The 10,721-nt window shown below is 44.0% G+C and overlaps 1 protein-coding gene across 4 annotated transcripts; it reads right to left on the bottom strand.

Annotated features, from left to right (window-relative positions):
- Positions 1-507: 507 nt before the first annotated feature.
- On the bottom strand, positions 508-10,447 carry TMEM219 (transmembrane protein 219). Of its 4 annotated transcripts, none has more exons than XM_005598793.4 (6): positions 10,124-10,447; positions 8,894-9,092; positions 8,620-8,809; positions 3,200-3,429; positions 1,627-1,796; positions 508-607 (listed from the first exon to the last, which is right to left on the bottom strand). In XM_005598793.4, the coding sequence occupies exons 2-5, from the start codon at positions 9,056-9,058 to the stop codon at positions 1,659-1,661; spliced, it is 723 nt and encodes a 240-aa protein (XP_005598850.1). In that variant the 5' UTR covers positions 9,059-9,092; positions 10,124-10,447; the 3' UTR covers positions 508-607; positions 1,627-1,658. The 4 variants fall into 4 exon arrangements, with proteins under 4 accessions (XP_005598850.1, XP_070088069.1, XP_005598851.1 ...); XM_070231968.1 differs by having other exon boundaries at positions 8,894-9,095; positions 10,221-10,438; XM_005598794.4 differs by having other exon boundaries at positions 8,894-9,095; positions 10,124-10,297.
- Between the last annotated feature and the right edge of the window lie 274 nt (positions 10,448-10,721).

Raw genomic sequence — 10,721 nt, 5'->3', positions numbered from 1 at the left:
GAAGCCGTGATCTGCGCCTGCGTGCAGTGTAGAGGTTGGGAGGGGTAAGGGAAGGCTGCCGCTGGGCGCAGAAAAGGCGGGAAAATGGACTGCTTTGGTTAGTGACCGTCCAACCGGGATGTGGGCTCTCAAGTTCGAGGAATCTTTGCTGGGAAAACTCAATCTGTCAAATCCCTTCAGGAAACTGAGGCCATTCGCACTTGCATGACACTGCATTTATGTCACAGCATTCCCATGACCATATCCACCTGACTCTCCCAGCTAGCTGGAATTATCTATTTTATTTCATAGAAGAAAATAAGACATAAAGTGGCGGAGCTAGGATCAAAACCAGGATTTTTCCAAAGCCAAGTCACAACCGTGGGAAGAGCTGCAGTAACCCAAGCACTATGCTAACTTGTATCTCAAACTAAAGAGTCAACAAGGAAAAGTCCCGCAATCCTCCTGAGCCGGTCTACCCTAAAATTTCTCCCTCAATCCAATCCCCAGTAAACACCCTGGGCAACGTTGGGCAAAAAAGCCTTTTATTTTCCACCACATTCCAGCTTTCCACTTTTTGTAACATCTCTTCCAACTCAGGACCAAGGCCCAAGAAGTTGATTCACACCTGGAGAAAAAGAAAATTAAAAAAGAGGGCAGGTCAGAGGGCCCTTAGGGGAAGCTCTGGGATGGCTGCAGAAACTGAGGAAGGAGCAGAGGAAGTTACAACTAGACACAGGCACAGGCACTTATCACGATTCAGGACCCCAGGATCTGCTGGGGCCAGAAGGCACTCCTTTCCCAGTCTGCTCAGATCTGAGAAAGGCTGAGCAGTTTCCTGTCCCAAGTAAGTGGTTGGAGCAGTCATGTCTAGCCCTAAGCAAAATAAGCAAAGTTGATCTTGAGCGTCTAGTTCCTCCGGCCAGAGGCCCTTCCCTGGGCCTGGGCTGTTTCCACTTCTCTCACAGTTAGTTCCTAGGGCACAGCAGCCAGCTGAAGCTAAGAACACCTTAAGAGCAGGGTGCACAATATATGACTCTCAAATTATATGAGACCTACCTGACAGGGTGAGAATTTTTTAGAGATATTTTTTTTCCTCAATGAGTTGACACACGAAATTGTTAGCCAATATGTCCCCCACCCACTGCTACCTTTGTAGGCTGTGTCTCTCCAAAGATCCTGTTAGCAGAATCAACTTTTTCTAAATGCAACAATGGCTAATGGAAAAGAGAAGGTGCATGTAAAGTGTTGGACACACAGCATATGCCTAGTAAATGGGCATCATCAATCAATTCTTTTGAGCTGTTCAAGATGAATTTTACAAAATCAGAATTTTGTAATTCTCAGTATCAGAATTTCAGGAAAAAAGCAAGACAAACATGATTCACATCCAGGATGCATCATCAAATTTGAACAACTCACCATTGTTGCCAAAAAGCCTGAATGTGAACTACAGCTATGGATGAATCTTAAAATCAGAATGTTTGCCAAAAGAAGTCAGTCATAAAAGAATATGTATGATTCCATCTATATAAAGTTCAAAAATAAGTAAAACCAAACCATATTATTTAGGAATGACTATCTCAGTTACAATTGCCATCCCCACTCCAACACCTACTCCCATAGGACTAGGGCAAACAACCTTACCTGAGAACAAGACAGGAACTATGCCAGTGCCCTCAGAGCCGGGTTCTAGACCAGTGGGACTCCCGGCGGGGATGGAAGCACATAGCAGTGAGACAGCAGAGAAGGCCACAGAAGAGAAGCAGGAATGAGCCCAAAACCAGCAGCCTGGAGCCACACAGAGCCAGCTCCTCCTAGGGGTGGACATAGGGAGGGAAGGAGGAATGAATGAGAGAAAAAGAGAGTGGAGAATTTTCCCTTGGGAAGACATCTTACTCCCAAGGACTATAGAGAGAAGCCTCCATGGGGGAGAATGCTGTCCATATCCAGGAGGCAACTAAAGGGAAAATGTTATTTCTATACAAGCTAATTGTCTTGATGGTCTACAAACTGCTTTCTTGCCCAACCATTGAACTGAACCCCCATGATGACGCCATGAGCTAGGACAATTCACTATTACCCACATTTTAAAGATGTGCAAGCAGGACCAGTTCTGGAAACCTGGATCATCTCTGCTTCCAAGCTCCCAGGTGATGCTCTTCACCAGGGTCTTTGCAAATGTGAGGGAAGAGCATGCAGGAACCTCCGAACTGGTCTCCTCCACTCAGCCATTCTCTTGCACTCTGCACCAGTGACCCCCATGGCCTGAGTGTCAAGTTGTAGCATCTTAGCCTGGCACCACGGTGCCCTTGCATCAATCTTCACTCTTCCTCTAAGTCATTCCTAAGCCCCTCATCATGGAGTGTTCCCAGAGGCTGAATACTTTTCAATCTCTAGGCCTGTCCTTATGCTGGTCCCTTTTCCTGGACTGTATTTCTCCTCTCCTGAACCTCCTCTACTGCATTCTCTGCCCAAATCTTCCTCATTTTCCAAGGATGACAGGGCAGAACAAGGCTGGGACTTGGGAGTCAGAAGGCATAGGCTGCTATCCTGAAACTGCCACTTAATCAGTTGTGTGACCTTGGGCCATCACTCCCACCCACCCTCCCCATCTAAGTCTGTTTCCTCATCTGTAAAATGGGATAATAGTGGTCACCTCAAAAGAGTATTTTAAAATCAAATGAGATAAAGAACCTGAAAGTACTCTGTACATTATAAACTACTGTATACAATTCCCTTTCTTAAATGCCACCCTCTCTGTGAAGCACTTTCCATAAATATTGGCTAGGGTTAATTGCTCCTTACTCTGTGTTTGAATAACACTTTGCTCGCACCTCTATGACAGCAATTAGCCCATTCTGCCTCCTATTACAGCATCTGAATGCCTCTGAAGTGGAGATCAAATTTTATTGTATTTAAAGACAATAGTTAATAGTAATAGCTGTCATTTATCAAATCTCTATTATGTACAGGCAATGTACTGGGCACTTTACATTCTCATTTATCCTTAATTGTTGGAATTAGGAGAGAGTACCGTGTTACAGATGAGGAAGCTGAGGCTCAGAGAGGCTCAGATACTTGTTCAAGGTCACACAGCCTCGGAGGCAGGATTATAAAGCCTGTGCTTTATCTAGTAGGTAAAACTGCCTCCAGAAGCTTTCAAGATACAACATTTGGCTTGGCAGCCCATGAAACCCCAACAACCTGAGACTCTTACCGAGGTGAGCAGCTTGGTGAGTACAAGGCCTTCGTGGCTCCAGACCCTGACACACTCTTCAGCCATCCTAGGGCTCAGGGTGGCATTTCCTGCTCCCTCCTCCAAGCAGGATATGGGTGGCTGGCTGGAGGGCAGGATTCCTGGAGCAGCACTAAAATACAGGCAGGTTCCTGGTGTCCTTTCTGTGGTCACCCTGGCTGTAATGAGGACTAGCTCTCCTGCAGAAGACCCTATGAGAAGCACAGGAGAGGAGATGGAAGAAAATGAAGGGTGGGATGGGAGCGACCCATCTTCAGACTTCTATTCATTTCTAAGGCTTCCTAAAGTACCAGGTGTTTTGGCATTGACTCTATTCAATAAAGTACTCTATATACCATTATTTACATCATTGAGAAATGAAAATAACTGTGTACCAATATAAACAAAAATTAATTTAAGTTAGCTTACAATCAATAAAACAAGCATACCAATACTTGCAAAGTTGCAGTGAAACTGGGGCAGATACACACTGCTGATATCAGTTTGTATAAACTGGTTCACCCTTTTTAAGAGCAGTTTCCCACTAGGTACCAAAATCCATTAAAAGGTTCACACCTCCTTTCAAATTAGTGAGGAAAGGATGGCCTATTCAGTCAATGGCCTCGGGACAACTTCCATTTGGAAAAAAAAAGTTAGATGTATCTCACACTAGAAAATAAAGTCCAGGTGTATTAAAGACCTATACAAATAAACCAAATAAAGCAAAACAAAAACCAAAGAAAATACAGAAGAATATTCTCTAATTTTAACGTGGGGAAGGCCTTCCTAAAAAAGACACAAAACCTAAAAGCCTAAGTAAAAGGACATGAGCAATAAACTTAACCTCATAAAAATTAAAGGCTTCTACACAATGAAAGATAAGTTAAAAAAACAGTTAACAGGGGCTGGCTCCGTGGCCGAGTGGTTAAGTTCGCACGCTCCTCCGCTGCAGCGGCCCAGGGTTCGGATCCTGGGCGCAGACATGGCACCGCTCATCAGGCCACGTTGAGGTGGTGTCCCACACCTCACAACTAGAAGGACCTGCAACTAAGATATACAACTGTGTACAGGGGGGTTTGGGGAGATAAAGCAGGAAAAAAAAAAAAAGATTGGCAACAGTTGTTAGCCCGGGTGCCAATCTTTAAAAAAAAAAGAAAAAAAAAACAGTGAACAGAGTGGTTGAAAATACTTATATTCAATTGGCAAAAAGGTTTACAATTCAGAATGTATAAGAATCTTTGAAAAATCAAGAAGATAAAGACAAATAACTTAAAAGAAACACGAGCAAAGGATAAGAACGGGAAATTCACAGAAGACATGAAAATGGCCAAAAACCCTCTAAGAAGATGTTCAACCTCACAGGCAATCAGGAGAAAGTAAATTAAAACAATCAGGTATTCCTTTGCCCATTAAGTTGGTAAAAATAAAAAAGATTGATAATAATAAGAGTTGCTGAAGATGTGGGAAAATGGGCACTGTCAACTGGTGATATCTTTCAGAAGACAATTTGGTTGTATCTGTCACAATTTTAAACGGGTACAGAGAGGGACTGAGAAGATGCCCACCAAACTGGATTCTGCAGGGGAGGTAAAGAAGGATCTTTACATTTGCTTTGTATACTTCTGTGTGATCTGAATCCACAACGAAATGAATTTGTCTATTAAAGGAAGGGCCATACCTTTTGACTCAGTAATACTACTTGGAGAAACTAATCCTAAGGAAAGGATTCAAAAGAAAAATGCAAAGTATACCAAGATGTTTACTGTAATTTCATAACAAATACGAAACAATAGAGATGTTTAACAAAAGGGAAAATGTTAACAAATGATGGCCTAACCACTTAATGGATCACTTTACATCCATTAAAATAATAACGTCCAGATCATGCAGTAATACCAAAAAACACATATCATAAGTGAAAAAGGAGATCTACAAACCAGTATATACATCATAGTTACAGCTGAGAAATGTACAGGCAAAACTCTGTAGGAGAACTCCCCTTTCTTCTATGTTCCCCAAATCAAATCGGTCACCAAGTCCTGTCAATCCCTCACTTCTAACATCTCTCTCAAATTAGTCCCCTTTTTTCACAGTACTATCTTAGCTCAGTTTTTCTCATCATCTTTTTATTGCAACCACCTCCTAACTGGTTTTCCTGCATCTGGACACATTCCTCCCAGGCAGTCAGCCAACAGAGTGTGATCTTTTCAAAAGAACAACAACAATAACAAAATCCTACTCTTTTCCTGATTAAAATCTTTGAGTTTGCTCAATGTATTGGATAAAGTCCGACTACCTTGGCTTGACACACAACACCCTCCCTGGGATTCTGCTTGCTTCTTCAGGCCCATCTCCTGCCACTCATTCAATACTCTTCCCCTGCAGCAGTCAAACTGAGTCCCTTGAAGCTCCTAACCATGCCGTCATGATCCCCGTCTGCATGCCTTTGCATATGCTCTTCTCTCTGGCTGGAAGGGCATACTCCTAAACCTCCCTCAAGCCTCAGCTCAGGCACTGTATCCTTGGAAAAGCCTGTCTTCACCATCCCTGCTCGACAGACTTCTGAGTACTCCCCGTGTACCTTGTGTTCTACTTCACACACTGAAAGGTATTTACTTCTGTTCACATCTGTATTCTGGCCAGACTGTGAGCAACTTGAGGTGAGGGCCCACGACTTACAAATCTCTGCATTCCTCGTGCTTGGTACGTAGTAGGTGCTCAATAATTATTGCTTAGCTGATGCAATCATAGGTGATTATTTTTTATTTTTGTCCAAAATAATCTTTGATGATATTACTTTGTTTCTAACCATAAAATGAATAGGGCTTCTTTGCAGAAACAGAAACTGATAAGCTGATCCTAAAATCCATATGAAAATTCAAGAAGTCCAGAATGGCCAAAACAATCTTAAAAAGAAGACCAAGTTGGAGGACTCACATTTTCTGATTTCAAAACTTAATACAAAGCTACAGTAATCAAAACAGTGTTGTACTACATAAGGATAGAGACACAGATCAATGAAATACAACTGAGAGTCCAGAAATAAACTCGTATGTCCATGGTCAATTGATTTTCAATAAGGGTGCCAAGATTATTCAATGTGGAAAGAATAGTCTTTTTAACAAAACGTACTAGCCACCAGCAAAACAGTCTCTTCAACAAAACTTGCTAGCCACCTGCTAGAATGAAGTTGGACCCCATCCTCACACTATACACAAAAATTAACTCAAAATGGATCATAGACCTAAATGTAAGAACTAAAACTATAAAATACTTAGAAGAAAATATAGGATTAAATCTTAGTGACCTTGGGTTATGCAAAGTCTTCTTAGATGTGACACTAAAAGCACACGCAACAAAATAAAAAATACATAAATTGAACTCCATCAAAATTAAAAACTTTTTTCCTTCAAAGAATAACATCAACAAAGTGAAAAGACTACCCAGAGAATGGGAAAAAATATTTGAAAACCATACATCAGATAAGAGGCTTGTATCTAGAAAATATAAAGAACTCTTACAACTCAAAAAAGACAAATTACCCAATTTTAAAAATAAGCAAAGACTCTAAACATACATTTCTCCAAAGAAGATATACAAATGGCCAATAAGCACATGAAAAACATGCTCAATATCATTAGGCATCAGGAAAATGCAAATCAGAACCACAGTGAGATACTACTTCACCCCGACTAGGACAGCCATAATAAAAAAACAGATAATCACAAGTGTTGATGAGGATGTGGAGAAACTGGACCTTCATACACTGCTGGTGGGACCATAAAATGGTACAGCCACTTTGGAAAACAATCTGGCAGCTCCTCAAAAGATTGAACATGGAGTTACAATATGATCCAGCAATTCCACTTGTAGGTATACACCCAAGAGAAATGAAAACATATGATCACACAAAAATTTGTACGCAATTGTTCATAGCAGCATCATTCATAATAGCCAAAAAGTGGAAACAATCCAAATGTGAATTAACTGATGAATGGATAAATAAAATGTGGACTATTCATACAATGAATGCTATGTATCAATAAAAAGAAATGAAGTGGGGCTGGCCCCTGGCCAAGTGGTTAAGCTCACACACTCCGCAGCAGGTGGCCCAGTGTTTCGTTGGTTCAAATCCTGGGAGCGGACATGGCACTGCTCATCAAACCACGCTGAGGCAGCGTCCCGCATGCCACAACTAGAAGGACCCACAACAAAGAATATACAACTATGTACCGGGGGGCTTTGGGGAGAAAAAGGAAAAAAATAAAAATAAATAAATTTAAAAAAAAAAAAGAAATGAAGTACTGATATGAGCTACAACATGGATGAACCTTGAAAACATTATGCTAATTGAAAGAAGCTAGTCACATAACACCACATATTATATGAAATGTCCAGAATAGGCAAATCTACAGAAAAAGATAGTAGATTGGTGATTGGCTAGGGCTGGGAGGTTAGGAGGAAAAAGGAAGTGACTTTTAATGGCTACAGGATTTCTTTCTGAGGTAATGAAAATGTTCTAAAATTGATCGTGGCGACGGTTGCACAGTTTTGTGACTATACAAAAAGCCATTTAACTGTACATTTTAAATGGGTGAATTTTATGGTATGTGATCTCAATAAAGGTTTTACATATCTTTTTAAAGAAAAAGAACAAGAAAAATTGTCCCAAGTCTGTATATATCAGACACATTCCTTTATTCTCATTCTTCGATCACACATGTACACTTGGACAAACAGAGACCTCCCCCTCAACACACATACATATGTGCAATTCACAGGAGAATCTTAGAAGGATAGTGTAGGAAAAGACCTTAGAAGTCAGAGAATTCCACCTTTCTCTTCTCCCTCTTCATCTCCCCATTCTTTAGACAAGGAACTTGAGGCCAAATCTCACACAGGAATTAATGGCACCCATTGACTCTCTCTCCTTCACTTATCATTTTCCCTGAGGATTCCATGCTCTTTGGGAATGGGTGATGTCTAATTTTTTCTGTACCCTCCATGGCACATAGAGCTGTGCTAAGCACGCAGCAGGCACTCACAACACTAGCTTAATTGAACAGAACATGCTTCTCTCATATCCTTGAGGAAAAAGAAGGTGCCTTTAAGAGGGGAATGCCGTAGAAATAAAGAAGGATGAGAAAGACAATTAGGTCAAATCTAGCCCATTTCATCACACCTTCAAGGAGGGAATCAAAGAACCTCAGAGCTGGAAGGGGAGAGAGAAAACATTTATAGAGAACCTACACAGTGGGCCTCAGGTTCACTGTATCTAATCCTTATTACAGCAGAAGTGATCAAGGCCCAAGGATATGCCCAGGTCATCAGGTTAGTGAGGTCAGAGGCAGGGCCAGCCTGAGTGTTCTAATGTCCAACCCCACGGTCCTCCTTGATCTCACCTTTCAATCCCATCTGACTACCAGGGACCGTGGCTTGGAAGGCCTGGGTTTTGTTCTTGTCTGGATCATCTCCGAAGTTCAAGGTGGTCAGCAAGCCCACGATATGAGACCCACGCCACTTCCCTGTGACTGTCTCATTCACGGGGCACAGGGTCACCTGGCCAAAAGATCTCAAGAAAGAGACCCAGTCCTGTGTGCAAAAGGAAGACGGGAGAAAGGTGAGAAGTTAGTAGCACAAGCAGGACTGCGTGGGAAGGATGAAGAGGGTACTCACCTGAGGGATGTCAGGGCTACGCAGGCCAGTCCTGTGGGTGAGGAGGAAGCCACCAAGGCCCAGGCCAGAAAGGCCAAGCAGCAGCAGGATCAAAGTGGCACAGACCAGAGGTGGGTGATGGGCCAGACAGAGATGCAGGTTGTGTCCTGCCTGGCAGCTGCCCATGGGGAGCAGAGGGGTCTGGGCCTCCACGGAGAGCCTGCTGGAGGACAGGAAGGAAGAACTGGACAAGAGCCTACCATCAAGAAACCACTTACCCATTTTATTCAAAGGGAAGCTAAAACACCAAGAAGACAAGGGACTTCCTCAAAGCCACACAGCCAGTCAGTGGCAAAGCCAAGACAAGAATCCAAGGTTCCTGACTCCAAGTTTTCATCTCCCTGCACTACTCAATAAATGTTTGCTGCATTTCATTTCGAAGTAATCAACGTAGAAGCAGAAGCAGAGCACGCTGCGCTCGCAAAAGGAACCGAAAAATGAGAATTCTCAAGGTGAGGAATTTAAGAAGCAGCTGTTCTGGGGTTAGGGTTTGGCTGAGAAAGGTTTCTAGCCAATAGCCCAGACAAAGGAAGTGTCCGACAGCACTCTTCTTTGGACCTGAACTGCTCAATTTGAATTCTCCTCTGCCACTCGTTGGCTATGTGAGAAAAATCAGTTAACCTTTGTGAGCTTAAGAATCTGTGAAATGGGAGTTATAATGACTACGTGTGGCAGATAAAGCAGTTTGCATAGTACTCGGCCTTGCAGGAACTCAACAAATGTCCATTTCTTCTCTATCTTTCTGTGTCATACTTATCTTCAAAACCAGGTGAGACAAGACAAAAATACTGTGGGGGAAACTGAGGCTCGGGGACTTTAACAGAAAAGTGATACAGCCAAGGTCTGAAACCCGCCTCCTGCTTCCAGGTGGAATGCATTCCCTCGCGAGAAGCCACAGCCTGATAAAAAGGAACTGGAAGGCGAGATAAACACATGGGGTGGGGAGAGAAGGAGGGCTCCAGGGAAATGCAGGCGTCACAAATGCTCAGCCTCTGGCCTGCCTCCCGTCCCGGCCCATCAGGAAAGGAGAAAAAAGCAAGAAGCAGAAGGGCAGAGCCTGAGGGTCAGCAGTTGGTGTAGCCCCTGGGCCTCCCCTCCCCCGCAAAGCCCCTGAGTTCCTCCAGGAACTCAACACCCGCATCATCCCTTCTCGGTCTAGGGGCGTCGAGTCCGCCCGCCGCTCGCTCTCACCGTTCGGAGCAGGGCGGAGGCCGGCGCCCCCCACGACGTCACGCGAGGAGCCGCGAAGGGGCGGGGTCCCTGCTCCCCCCCCCCCCGACACACCCACCCCCGCGGCGGGGATTCGCATGCGCAGTGCCCACGCGGCGGCCGTCTTTCCTCTCCAAGTCAGGGTGGGGGCGTACCAAGAGGAAATCCAATAAAGGGGCCAAGGGGAAGAAATAACTCCGCGGGAGGAGAGTAAAAAGGAGAGAGCCAAGGGACCTAATTCTAGAGACGTTGTTAGAATTGTAAACTCTCCCTCCAGAGAGACCGTGGGGGCATTTCAATGAGACTGTCGTCTCAGGCATTTTTCTGTTGCTCATCCCCTACCCGCGCCAATCGCACAGCCCAGCCGCGCCCAGGTTCCGGGTAAGGATTTGGGGTCCGCCCGGGGGGCGGGGCTCCAGCCCTCGGACTTCGGCCTTCAGGGCTGGCTGTTGTGTTCAGGGTTCCTGTTGTCTGCGGAGCGGTAATGTTTAAGGTTTAAACCTCGCCCTTGGCACCTGGGTTTTAGCGACTCCTTAATGCATAGGATCTTACGGCTGCAAGGGTGCTCAATAGAGACCAT

Source organism: Equus caballus, chromosome 13 (genome assembly GCF_041296265.1).
Source record: "Equus caballus isolate H_3958 breed thoroughbred chromosome 13, TB-T2T, whole genome shotgun sequence".
Taxonomy (NCBI): domain Eukaryota; kingdom Metazoa; phylum Chordata; class Mammalia; order Perissodactyla; family Equidae; genus Equus; species Equus caballus.
The sequence above is the reverse complement of the archived record's forward strand: the minus strand, read 5'-3'. Positions and strand labels throughout refer to the sequence as shown.

Excerpts from the sequence above, each read along its gene's own strand:
- TMEM219 (XM_005598793.4), bottom strand. The coding sequence starts at position 9,058 with ATGGGCAGCTGCCAGGCAGGACACAACCTGCATCTCTGTCTGGCCCAT. Across the intron at positions 8,810-8,893 it reads GTAGCCCTGACATCCCTCAG|GACTGGGTCTCTTTCTTGAG; the intron begins GTGAGTACCCTC and ends TTTTGCACACAG. Across the intron at positions 3,430-8,619 it reads TAGTCAGATGGGATTGAAAG|GGTCTTCTGCAGGAGAGCTA; the intron begins GTGAGATCAAGG and ends TGCTTCTCATAG.